This window comes from Aythya marila (genome assembly GCF_965140915.1).
Source record: "Aythya marila genome assembly, chromosome: Z".
NCBI classification, from domain to species: Eukaryota; Metazoa; Chordata; class Aves; order Anseriformes; family Anatidae; genus Aythya; species Aythya marila.
This window is the reverse complement of record NC_139080.1, coordinates 61,842,978-61,870,169: the sequence shown is the minus strand read 5'-3', so window position 1 is coordinate 61,870,169 and position 27,192 is coordinate 61,842,978. Positions and strand designations below refer to the sequence as shown.

Below are 27,192 nucleotides of genomic sequence, written 5' to 3'. Positions count from 1 at the left end.
ATGAAGGCCCACAGAACTACATGTCAGTCAGTCTCACCTCTGTGCCCAGCAAGATTGTGAGATAGATCCTCCTTGAAACTATACAAAGGCATGTGGAAAATAAGGAAGAGATTAGTGACAGCCAACATGGCTTCACTAAGGACAGATCATGCCTGACAAATCTGGTGGCCTTCCACAATAGGTTATAGCATTGGTGAATAGGGGAAGAGCAATTGACATCATCTACCTGGACTTGTGCAAAGCATCTGACACTCCCCCATGATATCCTTATATCTAGATTTGAGACACATGGATTTGATGGATGGACCACTTGGTGGGTAAGTAATTGACTGAATGGTTGCACTCAAAGAGTTGTGGTCAATGGCTCAATGTCCAGCTGGAGATCAGTGACGAGTAGTGTTCCTGAGGGGTAAGTATTGGGCTGGCACTGTTTAACATCTTTGTCAGTAACAAGGACAATGAAACTCTGTGCACCCTCAGCACACCAAGCTTTGTAGTGCAGTCAACACACTAGAGGGAAGGGATGCCATCCAGAGGGATGTGGACAGGCTGAGAGGTGCACCTGTGACAAAATACTGAAGTTCAACATGGCCAAGTACAAGGTCCTGCACCTTTATCAGGGCAATCCTAGGCACAAATACAGGCTGGGCAGAGAACAGATTGTGAGCAGCTCTGAGAAGCAGTGGGTTGTGGGTTGATGAGAAGCTCAACATGAAACAGCAATGTGCACATGCAGCCCAGAAAGCCAACTGTATCCTGGTCTGCATCAAAAGACGTGTGGCCAGCAGGTTGAGGGAGGTGATTCTCCTCCTCTAATCTGTTCTTGAGAGACCCCACCTGGAGCTCTGAGTTCTGTTCTGGGGCCCTCAGAACAAGAAGGACATGAACCTCTTGGAGAAAGTCCAGAGGAGGACCATGATGGTCCACGTCAAAGGACTGGAGCACCTTCCCTATGAAGACAGAGAGAACTGAGTTTATTTATCCTAGAAAAGAGAAACCTCTGGATAGACTTTATAGGAAACTTTGCATACTTAAGAGGGGCTTTTACAAAAGCTGGGGAGGAATGCTTCATCAGGAAGTGCATTGAGACAAGGGGTAATGAGTTTAAACTAAAAGATTTCAATTATATGTAAGTAAGAAGTTCTCTACTCTGAGGGTGGTGAGGCACTGGCACAGGTTGCCCAGAACAGCTGTGGATGCCCCATCCCTGGAAGTGTTCAATGTGAGGCTGGATGGGGCTTTGAACAACCTGGTCTGGTGGGAGGTGTCCCTGCCCATGGCAGGGGGTTTAAATCTGGGTGGTCTTGAAGGTCCCTTCCAACCCAAACCATTCTATGATTCCATTACAGAGATGAGATCATAGCAGAAAAAGTTTGCTAGTGATGGTGGAATTGCAAAGAGTCTCAGTATTGATGGTATTTAAGGAACTTAGAGCTTCACAGGCACTGTTTTGTTCTCCCTTAAAAACGTTTGCCCCCTTTTCTGAATGGGTTAATGGCATACAGCTTGATCCAAACTAGGACAAACCCATGGCAATAATCCCTGCAAAGCTATTCCTGTTGTTTCTTGAGCAATAACAACAAAAGGCAAGAGGAGAATTTAAATGAAAATGTTTTAAATGAAAAGGCTTCCATGGTGGAGTTAAGAACCAGGCAAGCTTTAATGTTACATCAGTTCACAATTAGAGAGTGGCAGGAAGCCAGCCAGTATTATAATTACACCATCATCATTGTTTGAGTCATTTATCCATATATAGAGAGCCGTAATTATGTGTCCTCTGGTGCCTGGTATTTCATCTAAGTGCAAGCACTGACCACACCGTAAGTTGTATCTTATATACAACCATTTCAAAAATGATTTGTATTTCTTGTCTTGAAGAGAATATTGTAGTCAAATAGACACTGGCTGACTTAGAGCAATTGTGGCTAGTGATGGAGAATAAGGTGCTGACTGTAAACAAATCTAAAGGCATTATTACAATTCTGTACAGGAAAGAAATATCAAATTACATTAGAAAGCCTACAAATGAGCCATAACACACACCTCTTTATTCTGTAAATTACTGTTTTTTATCATTACTACAGCTGAAATCAAGAGACACTAAATGAGCTATTATGACATCAGTAAGCACTTTTACTAGAGCCAATTTGTGTGTTGCCTTCTGTTTTTCATAGAATAGGGCACATTTGGTGAAGCCAGTCAGACTTTTTTTTTTTTTCCTCTTTTCTTTTTTTTCACAGTCCTGAAAAAGTGAAGAGGCTCTATCTTCCTTATGTAAAATAGAATCCAAAGGACTGCTGTGACTCATGCTCAGAAGACAAATTGCCACCACTTAATGGGACCAGGCAGCAGAAACAAATAAAAGATACTACTCTGCCACTGATTTATAAAACACCCATACTTTTGGGACCAGTAAATTCTCTTATTCTTTTACATGTACCTTAGCAATTCTAATTTCCAGATGCAGAAACAAGAAGGCTTCAGGAAATTTTGTTCACAAGAGGCAATCATTTCAGTATCTCTTAAAAAGGCAAGTTCTTTAGAAAAAGTAATTCCTATATATGCTACCATAAAAGAAGGTACTATCAGTTTAAATCTATGTTTCAGAGGAAATTATAAGAAATCTGAAATGAAAAGTGAACCAAGAGGTAGTCGGCCATAGGCAGTACTTTTAGACAATGGTTGATGTACTTAATGAAACGAAGAAAGAAACAAAAGAGCCTGTGGTCAAGATGACAAAGTATAGACAAAGAAAACATATGGATTATCATAATCATTTCAAACACAAAAAAGAAATAGGCTAACAAAAACTATTCTTATCAATCTGCACATATTTTGAGCAAAATTACGTTTAAGTAAAGCTATTCTTTTCTTTTAATTTAAAGTAGAGCCTTTTGCTGAAATTAATATTTGTAAATGTGATGTATCAGTGATTCAGCTGAAAGGCAATACATATCAATAAAATCTGAATGGAAAAGACCAACTTCAAGAAAATGTAGCTTATAAAAAACAGATACCAGACTTCATTGAACTGCAAGACCTATTACTGCCTGTCACAATAAAGAGGCTAATTGGTAGAAGCAAAAACAGATCAACAAAGGGACGAAGAATCTGATGAAACACATCCAATAGAAAAGAAAGTCAAAGTATCCAGCAATTACATTTAAGTAGAGAGCGATGAAGGGATGGAGGGTAAAAGGAAGAGACAAGAGAAAAATATAACTGAACCAAGCTTAGGTCATTATTTTATAGAAAAGAACTGTAAAGAAAAGTGATGAAAGTAATCAAAGGTTTTAACAGAATATGAGAGGATTGAGTACATATGTAAACAAACTTGCAACAGTCTAAAGCTTACTGATTATTAATCAGTGTGTTAAAAAAATAGCTTGGTGAACAATTTGGTTCTATCAAACAGTCAAATCTAATATCTTTTCTAGGAAAAAGACATCAATTTTTATGGTGTCAAGTCATTCTACATTCCCTGACCACTACTGAATTTAACTTTTTTTTTTTCTTTTTTTTTTTTTCCCATGGACATCTTAAATTTATATTAAAATGTTTAATTTAATTTATTTGAGCTTGAATTCAGTTCTATCTGTCTGAGAGTATTTAGAGGCTTAATTCCATCAATTCTGCCATTATCTTTGTCCTTTGAAATGGAGAAGAGGTGAAATGGAGAAAAGCTTTTTGATTATAAATCTGCCTTTTAAAGTATCCACACAGGGTTTATCATTTTATTCTGTATGCACGATATAATGTCATACAAAAAAATAATAAAACTCAATTTAATTATTTCTTTCCATCACTCAGACTTCTCATATAAGAGATGTGTCTATGGTCTGAACTCAGTGACACACTTCATAAGAAGATGTGGTGAGAAGGGTGATATGATAGAGGGATGAAAACTGATCTTTTCCCTACACTTTCTCCTCACCCTGCAATTTCCTACCCACAAATGTAGTAGAAAAAAGGTCCTTAAGAGACTGGTCTTGCAGACAGAGAAAGCAAGGACGAATGTTAGTGCAATCAGTGTACCATGCATTTGAATAGCTGGGTTACATCTGGATTTCTGTTTTTCTCAGTGAGATCATGCCCCAGCACCAGTGAAGACTGGCATCAATATTGCAGCAGTGCAAGAAACGTAGCCACGTGCTGTTAGACATAACAGGGCCAGGATGCTCAGAAGCATCAGAGTTGTCCTTCAGGACTCTGTCACAATGCCATAGTTTAAAATGTTCTTCAAGCATGCATGGCTGTTTCAAACACCCAGGAAAGAAAGAGGAAGGCCAAACAATTTTAAAGGCATGTCTGCCAGAACTGGGCTGGAGACACAGCTTTAGGAATGAACTAGAATCTCACTTAATTTACACCTATTAGACTTACTGGTGTTCTCTCTGTTTTGGTCATTGGTTTGTTTTATTTCACAACCGTTGTTACTGCTCACTTACTGGGGTGATGAAAGTCATCATGCGAACTAGCAATAAGTATTGTTATTTAAACTTCTCCAATTTGGTGTGCAGTTGTATTTATTGTGTATGGCATGTCAGAATATGGCCTACAATGTGACTTATGAAGTCTGAGAAACAGCCTTTTAAATATACAAGCAAAACCAACTTGATCCAATTATACTAGCTAGGTGTGTAACAGACATTTTTGTTTGAATTTATTGCCTTTGGGGTAACATAATTGACCATCATATGATAGGTTATTTAAGCAGTAACATGGATTATATGATAGAAATACTAAATATGGTGAAGGAAGTTTGTGTTAGAGTGGCATGAAACCTGCAGAACATCAGGAAAAGTAGTACAATTCCAGAGAGTGAATCTGACTTGGGTATTTTCAAAATTGCCTTTATGATAAGGGGAAAGAGTGTATGAACAAATTTGCTCACCTGTAGCTCAAATACTGTGTAAAAGAAGAATGGGCAAATGGCAGAAAGCAGTAAAACAGATAATAAAAAAAGTATCTTAATGTTATCAGAATGAGCAGTACCTGTAACACCAATGAATGTGTTCATAGCAAGGAGAGCAGATACAGCAGTGTAATTGATCCAGTTCTATCATCCGCTAGCAGATAATTTGGAAGAGGCCAAACGACAGCTCCTTCAGAGTTCAAAAGTCACTTTGCTGTCTGTGTATAGCAGGTGGTTTACAAAGTCATATAGCTGTCCACCAAGCACGTAAGGTCCTGCAAACCCATGGGGTGGTCCCTGCCCACATCACAGTCCTGCTTGCCCACATGCTCTCTGTACAGTGTCTTGTCTCAAAAACAAGGGAGATTCTTGAGACTTCGTGAAGTCTACCATCCATATCTGACACAACCTCACTGTCCAGCAGGAGATTTCCCAGAGCTGTTTGGCTTTAGACTGAGACAGGAGTCATGCAAGCACAGTGGAGGGAGTGCACTGAGTTTCTTGCTATGTCAGAATATTCAGGATGTTATCTTTCATACTTGATATAAAGATATACAGATTGAAAAGGTAAAGCATGAAAGGGGAATTCTAAGAAAGCGAAGTTTATTTTCAGTGAAACTCAAAAGACAGCCACTGTATCTCATAATACAAGAGTTAGCCCTTCAGCCCTGCTGAAAAAGAAGAAAGGGACAGCTACCATTTAATTCATGTTATTAGAGTAGAACATCTTGGCTGCATATTTCTATTAGAGGTGGTTTTTTTTGGACTAAGCTTGAAGAGCAAAGTAATACTTCAATTGCTATTTTAACAGCTAAAAATAATTTTATTTATTTTTTTTTTCCAGATCACATACCAGATAAGACTGCATTGCGAAAGTTTCCAGTTTTGTTATATATGGAGAAAAGGAGGGGGCTTAACTCAGAAGAGCTCCATAGTATTAGTTCTCATTTGTAGCATCACAAGGGGGCACCGCAATTCTAGTAAGCATCTCTCTTCAGTCAATGCCAGGCAGCTTTTTGTAAGCAAACTGTAAAACCAAACCAAACTTGTAAACTTGTAACCCAGCTTGTAAACCAAGCCACTAAGCATATGATTTTGGTGAAAGATCAACCTGAGTACTCAAATGCCATAATCATATCCTGAGTACAGACGACAGAATGTTGAAAATGTCCCAATATTGAATTCTAGTTCTGTCATGTAACACAGTGCCACATCCCAGATCACATGTGGTCTTTTCAGTTCTCCCCCTCTACTCTGCTCATGTGAGGCCCACCTGGAGTAGATGATTCAGCTCTGGGGTGCCCAGCACAAGAAGGGCATGGGTCTGTTGGTGGAAGTCCAGAGGAGGGCCATGAGGATGATCAGAGGGCTGGAGCACCTCTCCTATGAAGACAGGCTGAGAGAGCTGGGGTTATTTAGCCCAGAGGATGGTGAGGCACTAGGACAGGTTGCCCAGAGAAGTTGTGGGTGTCCCATCCTTAGAAGTGTATAAGGCTGGGCAGTATGGGGCTTTGAGCAACCCAGTTTTGCGGAAGATGACCCTGCCTGTGGCAGAGGATTTGGAACTGGATGGTCTGGAAGGTCCCTTCCAACCCAAACTGTTCCATGACTCTATGATTCTTCTATCACACACATAGTTGATGCTCAGAAAGTAAATATTTTACTGGCCTAGTTGTGTTCTTCCCTTTGCAAACTCTCATTAAACACTCCTGTATAGTATCTCAACCTTCTGAAAAAATGCCTAATCTGAAGCCATGTAGATATACAAAAGGCTATGTGAAAGGTAAGTCATCTTGCACAGGGTCCTGTATAGCTTGGTGCTTATTGGTTGTTTAACTTGTAGCACATCTGTCCTGATTGCTTTGACTAACTATTGAGAGACCACGCACCTTTCTTCTGTTGAACCACAGACATTACAAGAGGAGTTGTTTTTGTTATTATATTTCAGAAGTAGTTCATCTCAAGGCTGTAGCTATGAACACAGTATACAGAAGAGTATGCTTTTGTTTTCTCAGTCAAAGAACCCTTCAGACTGTGTCTTCAATGCATGCTTTATATAACAGTCCTCTAAAATATTAAACTTTAATAACAAAGAAGGAAGATTAAATTGCCTGTCCTTGCATGAGTTTGAAGGCACAGTACCTTCCTGTACTTTCTGTAATCTAACTTCAGTGAACTAACTGATTTACTCAAACCAGTATAAAGTGCTTTTCATATTTTCTCTTGCTCTAAAACAAACAAACAAAAAACAACAACAACAAAACAAACAACAACAACAACAAACATCAAATCTACAACAGCAGAGTATCGTCACAACACTATCATAGATTTTTTTTTAACATTAAGTATGTGCGTATACTCCACAAGGATGTGCAGCACCATGAACAAATTACTTTCAGACTCAATAGCTGTCTTGCAGAACCATTGTAGCAAAAGGAGAGGTTTTATAAATAGAATGACTATCAAGTAATATTTCTTTTTTGCTATTCTGCTTATCAACTTTTTATCTGACATAACACGATCCTCCTGGCTGGCTGATTGCCACCTACCACATTTTATGATGACCTGTCAATGTGATTTTACCAGTTTTCCCTGCCTTTTGTCTGTTTCAGCATGCTTTAATACTAAACACCTGCTGAACACCTTTCTTGCACTGCATATGCTCTTCAGAACTTACTGACAATTTCTTCCATTCTCTAGGCATGTAACATTTCCAAAACAAAATCCTGATAATCACATTTCCAAATATGTTTTTGCAATTAGTTCTTGCAAATATTTACTCGTGTGAATAAATCATATGTTGATTAAATAATTCCAGTAATTACTGACACATGGACTATGTGCAGAGCAAAAACCTGGTCTATAACTTCCCAGAGGGAGGTACAGAGTGAGGTTTGTACAGACAACTTACCTGTCAAATAGTTCTCCACCTGTGACCAATTCCAGAACAAGGCTGATTTCGGTAGGGGTCTCAAATATCTCCTTCAGTTTTATCTGGTAAAAAAAAAAAAAAAAAAGGATTCATTTTTGTATTTGTCTTCTTGTTTGGCATATCATGGGGCCAACAGAAAGACACAGACTCTAGACAGTAAAGCAGAGGATGATACCAGCTGAAGTTGGTGTCTCATTTACTTTGCAGTTCAGCACATTATTATACACATTCTCTCATACTTTTTATTTATTTATTTATTTATTTTTCTGGCTTTACTCCCTTTACATTCCCCTTTTTGTTGCTCATTGCTATAAATCTTTCTGCAACCTCTATGTAATACAAGAATTTTAGAATCTACTTTCTTTAGCGTTCGTCAATAACTCTCTGTAAATCTTTCAGAGTAAGCTGAAGTCTCCCCAAAGACTGAAAATGCCAAATTTCTCCTATCCTTTACAGAGCTCTTTTTGCACAGTTTCTGACTGAACTCTGTAAGAACATCAATAATTTACTTTAAAGTATAATTCAACAGTCTTGCATAATGAATTGCTAATGAGCACATGAGAAGAAACCAAAGCTTTAATCTAAGACTCTCACAAATCTATATAGGTGAACCACAGTAGTCCATGCGGAGCTCTTGGGAATACAGGCATTCTTATTTTTTTATTTTTTAAAAAGGAATGGATTGGAACATAGCTGAACTTACGATGTTGGGATGTGAAAGGCGAAGAAGCACTCCAATTTCTGTGCGGACAATTTTCTTGTCTACCTGGTTAAAAGCAGGGAGGAAAAAGGTGAATAGTTGATTTCTCTGTTCACTATAGAAACTTCCAGTTGTATCACAGAAAAAGATGTATGAACAGCCATTCTAAATCTCTTGGGAGAAAACAATGATGCAAGGTACGCAAATCAAGTATACTGTAAAGAACAGTCTTCCATCATCACAAGACAGATACTATAACAGAAAAACATATCTGTCTAGCAAAATGATGACAAATGTACATATAAGTCATGCACGAAGTAGACTATAGAGAAGGTATCAGAGAAAGCTGCATGAATTCCTATTTTTATTCAAGCTCTGCCCTTGTGTACTGCTACTCTCTAGTTTTTGCCAGAATAGCTTCCTTTCAACACACTCTGATCACCAGCTGCACTTACATAGTTTTCTGCAGGTAGGATGAGCACATCAAAGCAGTGTAACATGCTGCTTAGGACAAAAAAGCAATGCAAAGGTCAGACGGAAGCAAGGTATAAGGCTTAACTTCAACTTGCTTCAGACATATCTGACAGAAAGGTCTACTTACGCAAAGACTATCCCTTTGATTAAACTCTGAGAGGATTAGCTTTACCCTTTCTTTCCCTTCTCAAATTGCTGGCTTTTATGATCCAGGCACAACCACTCTATGCCCTCTTGGGGGAAATTGGTCATTTCTCACAAGAAATGCAGACATGGGCAGTATTTCAGTCAGGAGAGATAACTGTTGATCACCCTGAACTTGAATGCTTAAGCAAGCAAGAAAAATGCTCATAAGCAAATTAAGCATGCTTTTTATGTTACTAGCGTAATCAATACATTTATGTGGGGGTGCGGGGGGGGGGGGAGGAGAAGAAAACTCTCTTGGTTGCAAATATTTTCTCAAAATCAAGAGGAATTCTACAACAATGAAAATTATAAACATTTTTCTTCTACATCAGTCTTCATCTCAGGGGTTATGAGCTTTTTCCAAATTGATGACACAAATGAAGTCAACCAGATTTTTTTGTTTGTTTGTTTTTAGCAGAGGCTTTTCATCAAACATTTATTTTTGTTTTTGTTGTTCATTTGTTTTACACAGTTGTTCATAGATGAACGGTTATACTATATAAATCTTTAGAAGGGACATATCTTCAAATTCTTAATGAAGAAGACTTGCTTAAAAAATGATCCCTTCTTTACAACCTGAAAGACAAGAAGCTCTTCTCTGTACCTAATTTTTCCCAGCAATGACAAAATACAAGTATCAGTCACACTCAGAACTACAGAACAAGCAGAATTTGATTCTCCCTGTGTGAGTGTAAGTCAGGAACAATTCCAGGACAGCAGTGCTGCAGTGGTTTGTCAGTTGTGTAAAGCAGTAGAGATATAGAGCCCTGAGGGACTTCTTGAAACTCCTTGACATTTACCTGCTTTTAGTAGCTCTGACAGGAAGCAAAAACCAACTTTGAACAGGTTTGATGCATCAGAGAACAAGCAGCAGAAAACAAAAATTAAAGAGGAATAAAACACTCCTTTCCCTGAATACCTAATGGGAGATAAAGAGCAGGGTCAATAGCTAAACCTTCTTGTGATAAGATGAACATGCATCAGCACATTCCTTTGCCTCTCTGTCACTGGTGCAGTTGCATAGCTGGGACTTGGAGGCTGTGGTGATCCTGGGAGTAATAATACATGCCTGGGATCTTTTTATAGGCTTGGCACCTCAGACTGGATCAGAAAAATTAATGTGCTGTATCGCAGGGACAGCTGCTGCTTAGACTGAGCAACTCACCCCCTTCAAGGCTCCCGTACAAACTGAACAATCTGCAGTTTGTTTTCTCCAGTTCTGAAAATGTTCACCCATCATGTATGCCTGGCAATGAGAATGTAAGAGTCTGCCCAAATCCGAAATATATTTCTTTTAGTACTAAGTAGATACTACTGACAAATGACAAAGGCCCCCTCTCAACTCACTGGTGGCAACAAATTAAGTGAAAAAGTAACTTGAGGCTCAGTTTCAGATAGGCAGGTCCCTCTGTGATACAGCTCCTGACCTGGCACGCATACTGTTTTTCTAATGCTTCTTCAGGTGATAGAATGAGAAAAAGGTACCTAAAAAATCAAGATGCTGGGTTGCAATGGCAAATAAAGTCACATACACATGCTTAGGAGTATTAAATATTTAAAAGCACACAAGAAAATGTCTATTGGGGTATTTTTTACATGAGAAGTGTTCATGTGTAAGTGATATAAATAGTTTTAGAGTAAAAGCAGCAGCATATTTAGCCACAACATTCTACTATAGGGAACCTCCTGTTTTTTAACTTGTTGCATTCTCACATCCTCCTAAGTATAGAAAGTACAGAGTTATATCAAAACCCATCTTGTTGCAGCTCATTCCAAGAAAATATATGTACCTAAATCAGTGTCAGAGTTGGCCTATTTGCAGTTTCATCAGGAATATCAACAATTCAGCTACAAATATTCTTGACAGAAGTGATCTGACAGGGTGACAGCCAGGCAGTTCACTCTAGCATATTTTGCTAGAGCAACAAATTTTTAAAATTTGGATAGTTTAGCCAGAATACTCTTTTACCACAAATGTTTGTGCAGATGTTCAGATGTAATACCTTAGAAAAATGAGGTTGTGAAACCATTTATTTTTGCCTCTTCCTTTCTGGACATAATTTAGGAATCTAGCACATTATCTAACAACTAATTGTTAGATAGCTTTCCTTAAATAAAAGTTACTCACAGCATTGTCAGTGAGACCTATGCAATTATATCACAGTCAAGAATAATAAAGTCAGCGGAAGTCGTCTATTTGTTAAGAGAAAAAACAATCACATGCTACCTTTCAAATGGGTCCCAGTTCTATTAGTTTATTGATTACTCTTCTACAAGCTTTCTTTATTCTTTGTTTTTAATTTATGTTAAACAGACTAGAGTGTGCTTCTAATCAAATATTTCATTAGTATTTTAGTCTTAGTATTAATAATTTCATTTTATTACTTAATTTCTGTTTGCATGCTTATTTTTCATTTGCTTGAAAAAGCTATCTTAATTCTTTACCTGGTTGTGTGTCTGTCTGGTTGTGTAATTTTAACAGTGGAGTGATTTTATGGAGCTATATTTTCTGTTTGTTAACTTCATACTGCAAGCAGTCAAAAAGCATTTGCTGTGATAGGCCTGTAAAGCAGGCTTCTGCATTTCTCCTTGGAGGATCTACATCAGTTTGAGAAGGTCTTCTCCAGGCAATCTTGAAACACTTATTTATCTATTCTCCACTGCTGACCATAAGAACTGAGTTTCCACTGCCCATGGACAAGAAAATCAAAACAAACTGTTAATGACTAAAACTTCCATTTATATGTTTCCACAGCTGTCCTGTGAAGACACTCAAATGAAGTGCTAACATGCAGCAAACCAGCAAGAACTACTTGCAGGTGTAACAAAGCACTGCCTTGTTCTGTGGCTTGCAGTGGTACACCTCTGTCAGTAAAGTGCATCAGGAGCCATGACTGCAGCACAGGTAAGTGTCTGCACACTGGCTTTCATATAACTAGCTAAAGTACCTACAGCAGCAAAGATCCAAAAACTGAATTTAGGAGCAGGAGGCATCCAAGAATCCAGTGCATTTAACAGAAATGGCTCTCCGCACTGCCGCCACTGCAGGTTGTGGCTTTGCTGTGCTTTTGGATGTGGCCCCTAGATGAATGGCAGCATGCTGCGTGCACTCAAACCTGAACTCCCATGTCCTGATTACAGACAGACACAGGGTTAACAGCATTAGTAGGGTATTTCCTTCAACAAAGACAGAGTCAGGACAGCATTTATCAGTGTAGATCAGTGAAATTATCCACCCACTTTATATTAAAACATTTACTTAAGGATGTAATTATTCCTGAATGTGTTAGTATTTTGTCTATCCAATTGCTTCACTTTTCTAGATCTAGGCATTCATCTGTCTTACAGATGTATGTCTAAAAGCACTGCATCTTCAAAAGATGATCCTGGTCACTCAATGGAGTTTGGTTTACAATCAGTCTATTTCTGGTTTATAAATTTCAGACTATTTTGGCAAGGGAAAGGGCTGTAAAAATTCTTAATGAAAGCTGAGATTCTTCTGTGTTTCCACATCCTGAGATGGTGAGGCTGAGTGATGCTATAAACCCCTGAGATGTGAACGTGTTGCTTCTATCTGAATTAAATCAAACACAAAATAAAACAAACTGTTACTGTGAAGAGGTTAGTCTAACTGCTTCCTTGCAGTAAGGTACATACATCATCCTGAAAACACAAGTGGCCAACAGAAGTAAAGGCCCCTCAAACTTAGTAGATAGCAAGAAGCAGAGTGAATTCCTCATTCTACAAGCCTGTACTTTTCTGTCCTCCTTTCCCAGGGCCCTACAGACACAGAGGGACACATCTGGCCAGATGTGGCCACCAGGCACATCAGGTGAGAATGCTGTGCCCTGGCAAGTGGCACAAAGCAGCTTTTGAGGAGCTTCACAGCACAGCCCACCTTACTGAGGCTGTTCAGCACAGCTCTGCACAGCTCCTTATTAAATATCCCAGTCAGTTATTGACTCACATGAACACCTCTAAGTGGAGCAAATGAATACTTTATTGAACCAATGGTTCAGCCTCTGAACACGTACTTCCTTACATTTACAGAGAGCATGCTGCAAATTATTATTGGCTTACCACAACTCTCTGCCAAAAAGTGCTTCTAAGAAACAATTTTTATTTTCATCTCAGTTAGAGGAACTCCTCTGCAGCCTAGACCTTTCTGTACTTCATGGTGTCAATTGCTAACTACTCTTTTTAATTTTGCCATTATTTTATTTACTTGTTAAAAAGTATGACCACATAAACTACCTGCAAGCAGAGATGCTGGATCTCTGCTAGTCTACAGATCTGTTCCCAACTGTCATGAGTATGCGAAGGGCCACTGGGTTACCCAGCCTCTCTTGAAAAGTTTTAAGACAAAGTGAAATGAGTTTCTGAGCATGAATTTAAATAAATATTCACAAGAAGATTCAAACTACGTATTTTCTATTTAGTTTTAGGTTTTGTTTTTTAATTTCAGAATGTCCAGAAATTATAGTTTCTGCCCAGCTCATACACAGAATGTCTTCTCAGGAAGCCTTTCAGTCACAACAAATATTAAAACACTCTAAAGATGACTTTTGAGTCTGCCTTTTCATCTGTGCAAAGCTGGTTAGTGCCATGTAAAACATCCATCTGAGCTGGCTTACGTATCAATTCAAGATAAAGATGTCATCCTTCACCATAAGTAATAAAAAGTCTCAGGGAACACAAGAAGCGTCATGGCTGTAAATCCCATAGCAGATGAAAATAGGTGCTTTTTATGTGTTCCCATCTATTTCTTTAGGTTAGTCTGGTGTTACTTTGTACCAGTATAGCAGTGGAGTGGGTGTAAAAGTGGAGTTAAAAAAAGCTGAACCTTCTGAACAAAAAGATACTTCTTTGTTTGAATTAGGGAATTTATTTAACACCTATTTCAGGTGATTTGATTCTTTGTGTGTCCTTTTTCAGAGGAAAACATGAGTTTTTGCAATAAAGAATTCCTCCCGTGTTTTAGGGGTTGTTTTGAGTGGGGTATTGCTTGACCTTCCCAGCAATGTCAGCAGCTCTCTTTTCATTAGGTAGCAACCTTTGTACTCATAATGCACTAATATTATCTTTAAATAATAAAAAAAGGTTCAAAAAGGTTTGTTTTGTGTGTGTGTGTGTATTTTAAGCTTAGCAGACTTTTCCAGCTCTATCTCTATTCAAGCTGAACATGAGGTCCCTGAAGAACGCATCAAACAATAAAGCACAGCAGTAATTGCACAGCCCTGCAGTATGTTCTATAAACTCAGCAGGGAGTTTTCATTTTGTAGGTTGCTGACAAATTTTTTTAAGCCTCCATAAATCAACTAGTATTATTAGTGTAAAGAAAACAGACCACTCCTTATTAAAGCAAATATTTTCTGTATTTAGGCATGGGACCACACTTCTAATTTGCATCTACAATACTTCAATGGATACATACACTTCAGATTGTACATGCTTGCATGGAACTGCAAGTTACATTAATATGTCTGCATTAGTCCTGTGAAGTGCCTAAAAGTCTGCTTGCACATGCAAACTGGCTGGCTGCAAATACAGATCAGATGGGCTTGTACAAACATATGCTTTTTAAAAAATGAAGGAGAAAAGTAGTATCTGTATATGATAATACTGTTAAACCGTTACATATAAATTTTTCCATCAAGGGAGCAACACTTGCATTTGTCAAAAAGCACTCGATATTTTGTTTGCAAACCATCACATGGATAAAGATGATTTGTGGGGTTGTATATATTTAAGCATAATAAAGCAAATGCTGATTTACCTGATTAATAGCCCCTGCACTTTGTAATATAAGATTTTAATGGTAAAGCTGGCCAGATGCAGGTCATATTGCCATATTCTCCAAAAACATACAGACTTTTGTGAAGGGTGTCCTACTGCTCATCCACATTAACTTAATGGCATCACAAAAGGGTGAATCACAAAGTTCCTGTGGCTTGAACAGAGGTGATTTGCAATAACACATTATCTGTACAAGTTCAATACAAGTTACATGTTCATTAGAACAGGCCTTATTGAATGTTGTATTCTAACTATCTGACTAATTTGGTTGTTATTTCTGCTCTTGACTCATTTTTACACAGATTTCCTCAAATATGTTTGATAAATGTTGAACCATTTATGCAAACAAATTTCAAGCTATTAGGTATTCATGAGCTGCTCATTTCACCTATTCACTGTTTATAGTGTGTCACTGCTATTGCTAGAGTTCCCAAAGCTGGGTCAGGGAAGACATTTAAAGCAGAAGAACAATGTGTAAATCAAAGGTAATTACATTTTTTTTCCAGTTTAAAATAGTCACATTTATGGGATTATGTAGCAAATTGTACTTGCCATTTCCTTGCCCATTCTTCTCATTTCATTTATACGGCTACAAACCCCAAAATTACGTCTCTTCCCAGTTAAAATTTATTAATTTAACTTTTACTTTAAGTAATGTAACCAATTTTAGACATCTGGCATTCTGTAAAAGGCTTCACATTCACACCACGACTCCAAATAAATAAACTGTATTGCCATATAATAGAAGTCCCCTAGAAACTGAGAGCTATTAGAGACAGAATATTGTATCTTATATGAGATAGAACATTTCCTATCATCTTCCTCTCATCAAGTACATTTTATCTTAAAGCTATTCTAATTTCTTAGGAGTCCTCAAATGCATGAGAAAGATCTGGAATATATTATACTTACTTACATTATTAGCCAAGTGTGATGCCTACTGCAATTTAAGAAATTGCACAGAAATATTAAGCTAATGTACACACTGTTCTCTGCATTAACTCACACTCACAGATGGATGTGAAACTTCAGTTCAGTCCAGTGAAGCTCTGATGCATAAAGACTACCATTAGTATTGTAATCTCCATCACAGATACCAAATTATTCTGTGTAATCAAATACACGCTCTAACACTTCATTTTGTAAGGCCTGGTTGTGAGTCTGCTGATCAAACAAGAATATTTTGTTCAACATACGTCAGGAAAGAAGAAATCTTGACAACTTCAGGTAAAGATAAAGTCTTGTGTGTAATCCCTGATAAAATGCCCTGAACCTCTGGACCTGCTGCTTAAATGGCACCTGAACTAGCAGACTTGCAGTCTCCTGATGCTAGACAAGCCTTCTGGCAGATCAGCCCCAAACACCAATGAGGGGTCCTGAAGTCACAAAGTCACTTCTGTATTATTTGACCATAGATATAACCAAATAAATGACTCCATGTCCCCAGAACTCCCTATAATTTACAGATTATACATTTTATAATCTGAATAGCACATAAAACTGGTATATCTTCAAAGGGAGAAAAAATCCCTTGTGGCAGCTTTTAGGGATTGAGAATGAAAAATGTTTGATACAATTGGAAGGGGAACCAGAGAAGCATGTAGAGATGGTGAGATAATTAAGACAAGTAGATAGACATCTGAAAGCATGACCATACAACTAACTTAAAGAGCCCAGTTCATAGATTAGAAACTGTAAACTGAGTTTCTTCTTAGTGCTAAGTGTCAACAAATATCATCAGAACTTACAGGACTGTTTCTGCCTCTACATTTCTTCAGTCCTTATGGAGGATATCTCAACTACATTAACGACAGGCACACTAGTTTGCCTCCTCTGCCAGGATCTACGAGCCATGCTGAAAAAAAAGGAGAAGCAACTGAGCTGGCTGAGAGCAGCAGGAATGTACAGTGACCTTCCTCTCCAGCAGATCAGACAGAAGATCAGCTTAGACTAAATCCCAACATGTGAATTCTGCACAAAAGTGCTGCAGGGTGCCTTCCATATTTAATCTGGAGTCCCTGATTCTTTATTCATTTTAGGAGTCAGTGAGGGAGATGCTGAGGAGGAGGCTGATATAAACTTGAACTAGAGCTTGAACTAGAGCTTGAACGTGAGCTTGAACTAGACCAGATGGATATTTGAATTTCAGTAGACTCACCTCTCTCTCTCTCCCCTTACTGCCATCAAATTCACATGCAGATTTGGCAAATCACGTAGAATCAGAGCTACAAGATATCTCTGATTCATAAAGTGCTATTTGGGGATCAATTTTGGTACCTACATAGAATAACAAATCCTGAGGACCTCTTATACTCTTCTGTTACTGCAGGTAAAATCTGTGGCTCAATCAGCTTTTGGTGAGGTCCAGCTACTCTAGGATGAGAAACTAAACGGGACCTACAAACAAATTTTTTGAAGTCTCCATTATAACTGCAATACTCTGACCATTCTCTCATAATCATAGGAAGGGCAGGTTCTGCATGATGCTCAGCAGTAGCTGTCTCTCTTTGAACAAATTTCACACATCCATGACACAGGAGAGAGAAAATCTGGCTTGTAACACACAAGTTACATGGCAGACATGGCATCCACAAACACTATGGACATTTCCACATTGAATACATCACCAACAACAAATAAAATGAAGAGTTCAAAAGAACAAGAAACTTTTATGAAACACTTGCAGAGTTGCGCATTCTTTCATTTCTGCCTCCCAGCATCGTTTTAACATGAAAGATGGAACATAGGAAAGCTTACAGCTGATAATGGCATTCTTCTGATATGGTTTACACCTCTAATGTGGTGAAGGATGCTAAAGAGTTCCACAGACCTGCAAAAGTGTTTCATTATGGAGTTGCAATACAGAAGAGCACTGGCACCACCATCACCTTAAATCCTCATTACACCTTTGAAAAGAATAACGTAGAGATCTGAAAGGCTTTGAACTATGAACCCCAATTTCTACAGAGCGCTCCTTTCACCAGAGTTTGAGAAAAGCTGAGATCTAATACTCCACTCCTTTCTCTCTTCAGCCCTTTGTGCTGGCACTCTTCATTCTAAAAGCTAATGTAAAACAACAAAATAAGGGAAAAGAAGCCTTAACCAAAGGTTTGCACATGCCTGCCTTATCTCCATGGATTTTATCTGTGAAGAAAAGCATGCAGGATGTAGTCATTGCTGCTTTATGCACTATCTTACTAATTGCCTGGATACAAATCTGTTACAGATCCAGTTCCTAGTCTCAGCTCCTCAAGTGTCTGCCATCCATAAAATATGAAAAAACTACCAAGTTCACTGTGGTGCTGCAGCTAGAACACAGCAATGGCCCCCAAATAATAGCTGAAATAGGCTATAATGGTGACATGAATAGTTTTCCTAGAGTTCTGATAAACAGATTTTTGTCTTCTCATTTGTAGGAAACAGGACTCTCCTCTGCAGACATTAAGACCTTTCTCACAAATTCTTGAAAGCCATGACACAGAGTTCTTCTGACTCAGTATTTTCTCATACATTTACATTCAAATTCTGATCCTACTGTATTTGCCACTCAAGTCAGAAATCTACAATTATTTATCATGCTCTCTCTTCTTGTAGCACTATTGTTTTATTAGGGTGCAAACAGCTAAAAACACTATGATTGTTATGTATTCTTGAAGACACTATCTAAATTTCTGCAGGTTGATATTCCTGATAATACTGCTTAGAGATTCACAGGAGTTGGATCTTTGCAATACTAAATACACTTCAAGTAATAATTTTCTCAAAAAGACTGTAAATCAAAATGACTTGAATACCTCAATACTGATATATATATATTATATATATATGTATTTAAGATATATATAATATATTATAATATATGTATATGCATAAATCTAAAATTGAATTTTGTTTTAAATGATTTTATTAATGGAAAATATCAGCTCTGAGAGGAAAATTTTAGATTTTAAATATGCATATGTATGTAAATACATATTGTAAACATTTCCAACCTGGACAAATAAAATAAAATAAAATAAAATAAAATAAAATAAAATAAAATAAAATAAAATAAAATAAAATAAAATAAAATACTGCCATAGCACTTCAGACAAATTAGAATATTATGTCAGTCTCTCACTTTTTCTGTGGACTGGTTTTCTCAGCTAAATTTCTGTTCTTCTCAGATGCCAGTACAGAAAGGCTGCTGATTATTACTGCATCACCGGACCAATATATACAGGTTTCATCAATATGTACAGTCTACAGCAATGGAGAAACATGGTGGCAGGGAAATATGGAGGCTTCTGTAAGGTCACATGGCAGCAGTTAGATATTTTCATTTTATAGACACAGACATAGGAGCTTTTTCTACAAAAGTCCTATTTACTAACTCTGGCAATCTGCACGAGTGACACACAGTCCCTAAACCCATTTTTCAGAGTAAACACCTGTGGCACTTGCCATCTCAGTCAATTGGAAAGGTTCAACCAAAAGCAGCACTCTTCCAGGAAAACAAATGTGATATTTGCACAAGCCTCTTGAGTATGACTTAATACCACCAATTCACTGCAACTCAGAATAAAAAGCCCAGCCCACGATAATGTCTGTACAGCTGGGAATAAATAAGTTTATAACATATATATGTATATTATGTATACATATATAACACTTGAAAACCAACCCCACTTATGCAGGAGGGAAGCTTGTTACCTTTACATTTGTTGACACTCCTTTCTGCTCCACAGACATAAAGTATTTATTGTTCTCAAATTGTCTGATTAGTATAATTAGACCAATTCCAGCATAGCCATTGCCAACATGTATCTTGCAAACTGTTGCTGTGTTTCTGATCTGAGAACTTTATGTGCCTGAACAACATCAACCAGTCTTCAAGAAGAATGTTGCTTCATTAAAAAACAAAACAAAAACAAAAACAAACAAACAAAAAAACATATTTTAAGTAAATGCCTGGGAAGTAGTAGCTAAGTATCACAAACCCTGTGAAGGAGGATGCCAACATATGAAAAAAAATAAATAAATAAAATTAAAGTTCTCCAAAATAGTCTCACTTATTCAGTTGCCTCATTGGCTGAGACACAGAACACCTACAATTTCATAATACTTAACCCATTTTATGGGGCAGTATATATCAGTTAAAACCTACAAATAATATCCAGGCAATCTTACAAAACACTACTATTAAACAAATCAAATAAATATTATCTCCATGTTATGAATGACAAAGCTGAAACAAAAGCAGTAAATAACTTGGTCAACAGCGCAGGCTGAGCTTGGAGTACAGAAGGACCCAAGCTCCAGGCAACCTGACTCAGAATCCCTTTCCTGAGTGTGTTGCTTTCCTGCAGTGACAGCTCCCAAATTACTTCTGTTACAGTTGTTAACACATCTAAAAAGATGTACATCTAAAAAGAGGTACATCTAAAAAGATGGCAGGCCCTCCATGTTTCGATTTGCAAAATGACAGAGCAGAGGCCATCTGTTTTCTTCATGGTGACACTCACTAATATTTTTTAAGCAACTCATCCAGACCACAGCAGGAAATTTAAAGGCAGAGGTGGACCTAATTTCTTGGAAGGCATTTATTTACCTGCTCAAATAACAAGACGATCTCCAGGCAGGACCTTGGTTCAAATGTTGCCTAGCTTCCTCAGAACACACCAGAAAGAGGCAAAGGTCTGCAGAGTAGAGGTTTTACTCTATAAATAGCACATTTTACTCCCTTCATGAATCCAGTGTTCTTCCAGTATGATCCGTATGATATATACTGTATACAACAACTGTTTCAGAATGATTGATTACAAATCTCATGTAATTCTTAGTCCCTGCATAGAGTAGTAACAATCATGTTTGTAAAATGTATCCTAAAGATACTTCATTTTTCTTAAGCAAATACTGAGTCACCTTTGCAGAAGTGCATAGTGAAAAGCAAACTGACCTCATATTTGCAACTGGAAGTTTGTAAGTTCATCTCTGTACTTACCTCATTTGATGATTATATTTTTTTTCTGAAGCACTGTACGAATCTGCTTTTTTTTTTTTTTTTTTTTTTTTTTTTTTTTTCCCTGCTTGAAATGGATTTTCTTATAAAGGTATTCAATGAATATGATTCAATTATTTACATCTACAACCTTTACAAAAAGAAAGAAATCTGCTAAACACAGGAGATTGAAAAATGAGTAGATAATACAACCTTATGTTTCAGTTAAGCTCAGAAGACTAACAGCATAAAGTTTGAATAAGGCATTTAAGCAAATCAAAGACAACAGTTTAGCACATTAATTCACTGCCCATAGATGTAGGCTTTTAAGTTTATTTCTTTTTATATCTCTTATGAACAATTCCACATTTAATTTTGTGTACATTATATCAGAGTTTTTTTGTTTTGTTTTGTTTTCCCTGCTAATAGATGTATCAACTTTTCTTTTGGCTTCTTTACCTCTTCTAACAGTTGCATTTTAGCTACTTTGGAAGTATGGTATTAATTCATTTCCTAACTCTGGCAGTCAGAAATTTCAAGAGTAAGAACTATAAAGGTTTCTTGAACTAAGTTTTGTTCACCTAGATGATGAACTAATATCAATTACAGAAGCTTCTAAAAACTCACGTCTTTCCACAAGTATGTGTACTCATAATTGACTGGTACATCTTGCCAAAACCTTTATTTGCTTTTAAACAGGACTGCATTAGGTGAAATGAAAAATTAATCTTATTACTTAAATAAAAAGAACATTGATAAGCATTTTATGTTTCTTACTGTCTATTCCCAGCATGCTACTTCAGTCCAAAAGGATCATTTGTTTCTTGTCTGAGCTGTTCTCTTGAGACAAAAGTAATGATTTCAGAAACTTTGTTTTAAAGGACAGTACAGTAATGATCAGCGCTCACAGTCTGGAGCTGCCAGACTTCTAACCACACGCCACTTGCTGCCATTTCCAGAACATGCTGGACCACTCGCTCCCTGACCCACCATTTTCATGGACACTCTTCCTTGCTGAGTTAGTCTTGCTCTGTGCAATGTTTAAAGTTAGGCAGTTTGAATGGAAAAATTAGAGTATTTGATCTTTTATCATCTTTGTCTTCTAATTTCCTGTGCCCTTTGAAACTCCTTTGAGTGCACATAAGAAAGGGAATTGAAGAATGGGTCTGTGTATCAAAAGCTACCATTCGCAGGCTCTTCCTCTTTCTCTCCCTTCAACTCCTCCACTATTGAACTGCCATTTATTTACTTATTTTTATTAATATTTAATAATTGTTTTAAAAAGTCAACAGGAATCTTAAGCTGATCAACATATCACTGTTTGACTTGGCCCACACTTGCTTATTTTTACTGGGAAAGGATCTGAGCAAAGATCAGGCCTCCTACTGTGGGAGCAGTGTAACACACAGTTAGTTCTGTCTCTGTGATAATAATTATGTCTCCAATTTGGAAGACAGCTACAGTAGCTCGTCATACACAGACACAAGCTGCATATCGTTACAGTATCTGTAATCAGTATCATGTTCTTAATTATACAAATAAGCCCAGTTATACAGTAATACACTTATTCTCATAACACAACAAAATGTGTATCATTACCCTGGGAAGAGCTCATTTACACAAGTTGTTTAATCATACTGCCGATACAATCAAGGTTGCATTAAGCTAACCTATTGATGTTCTGCAAATAACTTACATAACCATTTTCTTATGTCCTTCTTGCTTGCCATTTTTCTAGTATTGCTATCATTATAAAAAGAAATCTGTGTTAAAATAAGTCTGCTAAAAATCTGAAGTGAATAGTTCCCAGACACATATAGATGGATCTAGTATTAATGTGGCCATGGTGAACATGAATTAATCTCCACAAAGGCCAAAAACAGGGCAAAGAAATGGTTTTAAGTAATATCTTTCTTCCAAGTGCACTGCACAATGACAATCATGAAAAAAAAAAAAAGTCCTTTGCATTTCCATAGGAAAGAGAGTGTAGGCTGCAGCAATGCAAACTGTGCTTCCTCCAATGCACCAGATGCAAATTCAAAAGCAGCAAACAGGACTGAATTTCTATGCCAGTTTAAACTTTGGCTTACTTTCAGAAATGACAAATTAATGCCAACATTTTACTCATGTAGAACCCACTTATTATGTCTTGCACAGAGACCACCAGTTAATTCAGCATTTAGACATGTTTACGCCTACCCACCCATCATTATGTTGTTACATGCGAACATTCCTGAACTTTATGGAATAATGGATGATTTAACACTAGAATAAACTGAATCAAAACCACTCATGAATAAAAATCATACCCATGCTTCACAGCTTGCTTGCTTCCTTCAGATTTATCTTTGTTAAGAACATGAGCTACTCTTCCCTATCCCCCACTATTCTCTTGCTGCTTGAAGTTTCTCAGACCATTACTAGCCTTTCCTCTTTAGTCTTTCTTCATGCTTTCCACCATCTATTTCACGACACACACAAAAATAGCTGTGGTATAAGTATTATATATATGGAGCTCTAAAAATAAATGTCACAACTGTTTCTTTTGTAATTTTGTAGGGAGAGAAAAAAAAAAACACAAAAAACTATGAAATATTTAATTTTACTTGAGTTTGGGTTGATGTTTTAATCCATTTATGAAAAAGCTAAATCATATAATGATATTTTTTGAGCAAATCAATGTACTAAAACAATACGAAATCACAGAGTACATAAATAAAACCTGTTTCTTTTTCACAGTGAAAGAAATTTTCATCTAAAATGTTTTGCCCAAATCTAGGTCCATAATGCCAATACCAGATGAAGATACAAACAAGATTTGTGAAGATAAGGGGTTTGCAACAGAGTACTATTACATCTAAAAGCTGTTTTAACTATAAGGAGCTGAAGAAGTCCCCCTACAGAAAATACAAAGCTTAGTGGGGTCCTAAATCTAGTCCATTTCCCCCATGAAGAAACTGCACCGAAAGGGAAACAAACAAACAAACAAAACAAACAAAACAAAACAAACATACAAACAAACAAACAAACAAAAAAAAAAAACCAGAAAGTCAGAAACAGATCCCAAAGCAAAAACAAAAACAAAATAAACAAACAAACAAAAACAGGAAAACAAACAAAAAAGCCATAAACCAAAAACAAAACCAAACCAAACCAAAAACAAAACCAAAAAACACTTACTGTCTTCTTCAACATTTTGACGGCGTAAGGTTTCTGGGTCCCTTTCTGCCTGCATCTGTAGACAATGGATGTAGCCCCACTAAATTAAAAAAAAAAAAAAAAAAAAGGGAAGAACAGTTGTACATATGCCTCTTTGAATATGTCAATAAACAGAGTTGCCTAGCTGAAACTATGTTTTCTACTTCTTCCAGCTTGGGCAAAAATACCTTATTTTTCCCCACAGATGCAACCAAAAATATGGTCTAAAAACTGTTCTCTGTCAAACCAGTGAACTTCAGTGACTGATTATTCAGCCAACAGAACTGTAAGATCTCAAGGTGCCTCTTCGTCATGCCTTCTATGGATCCTGACGTATCCTGACATCCTGGATGACTCTTTAGGGCAGCAAGAAACATAACCTGGTCCAAAATATGTGGCAACCTATCATGTCTTTTTTAAGGCAATGCATTTGCAACAATCATTAGAGATGTTTTCTTTTTTCTTGTTGTTGTTGTTTGCCAACCATTGATGGCAGTAATGGTGACAGAGACACAAAAGAGGAAAAGATATAAGTATTGTGCTACTTCCTTCCTGGTTGCCCAAACAGACACATAGAGCACCAGATGGATCAAGCAGTACTTCTGTTTTAGTGGGAACTGAAGGGAACAATCAAATTACAAATTACACCTTCAGGTCACCTTCAAGGCTTACTTGCTTGAATGTGTTAAATGTGTGCACTCAAAGTTACGGCACTGCTGGTTGGAAGACACTTTTCTGAGTGGGAGGTTGAGACCTCTCCAGAGGTCTAGGTCAGGGCAGTCTCAGCAGCTTTACTTGTTACCTTCAAGGAAGGGACCTGTACTCTATGAATTTGGTAGGGGGGAAAAAAACTCAGGCTAAACTGTAACAGTTATAAAGGATTCAGATAACTTTATATTCTACCACATTTATGCTTAGATGCCTCTAAGCAACCCAGTGACAGCCACCAGTAAAATGGAGGCACTAAAATGCTACATCTCAGCACTGGCTTTAAGGCACTTTTGGAGCCATCAGCAGCACGGAGCACATGTGCCAGAGCAAGGAAGCCTGTCCTCAGGAGATGTGCTAACCTCTGTAAGACTTACAATTCCCATTAGCTGCAGATTTTCAAGTGTTGTGGTTTAACCCCCAACAGACAGCTAAGTGCCACACAGCCACTTGCTCAAACTCCCCACGTGTGATGAGGGAGAGAATCAGAAAGGAAACAGTGCAAGAACTCAAGGGTTGAGATAAAGGCAGTTCATTAGGTAAAGCAAAAGCCACATGCACAAGCAAAGCAAAACAAGGAATTCATTCTCTGCTTCCCATTGGCAGGCACGTAGTCAGCCATTCCCAGGAAAGCAAGGCTCATCAGATGGAATGGTTTCTTGGATAGAAAAGCGCCATCATTACAAACACCTCTCTTTCCTCCCCACCTTCTTTCCCAGCTTTTATTGCTGACCATCATTCAATAGGGGATGGGACATCCCTTTGGTCAGTCTGTGTGAGCTGTCCTGGTTGTGTCCCCTCCCAGCTCCTGGTATACCCCCAGATTCCTCACTGGCAGGGCAGCACCAGAAATTGAAAAGGCCTTGGCTCTGTGCAAGCACTGCTCTGCAACAGCTAAACACATCAGTGGGTTATCACCACTGTTTTCATCAGAAATCCAAAACACATCATCATAGAAACCTCTACAAAGAAATTATCCCAGTCAAAACCATGATATTAAGCTAGAGGGTACTGGCACTATCATACACAGCTTCCTGAAAAACATACACAGCAGAACCTCATGAAATGAAAGGATATCACATAGACCATGCAGCCAATGGCACTGCAGATCTCTTTCAGTCAGAAGAAACCCACACTAGTATAAGAGACAGCCATGAGATACAGCATGACACAAACAGCTTGCTTTTGAACACGGTTCAGACATGTTGACTGTATGAATTAAGCTGTCCCATGGGGTTTATTATTCCGGATATGTTATTTCTATACAAAAACAGCTTCTATGCTACTGGCATGCATGCTCTGCACTTCCTTCTCCTCCATATGGGCACAGGTAATGCTGGGTAATGCTCTACACAGGCATGTCCAAGTGAGCACGGGAGTTGGTACCTGGCTGAGAAGATTTATTTCAGGGAAAACCTCTTCATCAGGAAAGGTCACCTGCTGTAAGGTTTATGCAGCTCAGTCATCTGAGGGCTTGTGTACATCAAACACACATAACGTAATCTTCAACTCAAATGCTAAAATGATTTGTCTCTCATAACGGTGTATTGATAAATGTGTGGGAGTACTGCAAGCCTCAGTGACTCCCAGAATCATCACATGAATTTAATTAGATCCCTCCTTGGCCAACTCTCAGAAGACTTTATTTAGCAAAAAAGAAAATAAATGAAAAATTAATGCCATATTAAAAAAAATAGAAATAAAAATCATGTCTTAAGGACAACCAAAAATGTTGAAAGATAAAATTCTAAGGACCTGCTATGATAAAGTTTGTAACTCTAATATTTTACTCCAGCACTGTAATGGGGAATTCACTACATAAACTGCTAATCACTCCTATATGCTACTTATTCAGAGTACAATATAAACATTAAACTAATTGATCTACGTATGCTCTTGTTAAGTAGGCAGCAAACCTTCTAGGACTGACTTGATCAGGTTGAAGACACAGTTAGGTAAGCTTTGCAGCTGATTATCCCAACAGATAGATCATCATTTCTGTGCCCATCTCCAGGCATTCACTGTGGCTGCTGTGACTGAGGGCAATCACTGCCACTCAGTAATGCTGTTGTCAGTGATTAATTTACTTTTTTGTAATTTGGCTCTGCAAAGTCTTGCCCAAGAATAAAACTCTGGCCACTAGTACACCCCTGATGATTTTACAGAACAGGATTCATGATGGAATGGACAGCTAAACCAGCAGTGGTGTATACTGGTGTATCGCAGGCTCAGTTCGGGAAGGACAGCATCCCATGGGAGGGACCCCACAGGGAGCAGGGGCAGAGAGGGACCCTGAAGAGGCA

General features: G+C 37.8%; 1 protein-coding gene across 1 annotated transcript in view; it reads right to left on the bottom strand.

Moving 5' to 3' along the window:
• The window catches only part of CAMK4 (calcium/calmodulin dependent protein kinase IV), a 162,956-nt gene that overhangs the window by 67,682 nt on the left and 68,082 nt on the right, over positions 1-27,192 (bottom strand). The window contains exons 2-4 of the mRNA XM_082784144.1: positions 24,164-24,242; positions 8,551-8,613; positions 7,827-7,909 (exon numbers count right to left, since the gene is read on the bottom strand). Coding sequence (XP_082640270.1) covers positions 7,827-7,909; positions 8,551-8,613; positions 24,164-24,242 — 225 coding nt within the window. The remainder of the gene's footprint in view (positions 1-7,826; positions 7,910-8,550; positions 8,614-24,163; positions 24,243-27,192) is intronic.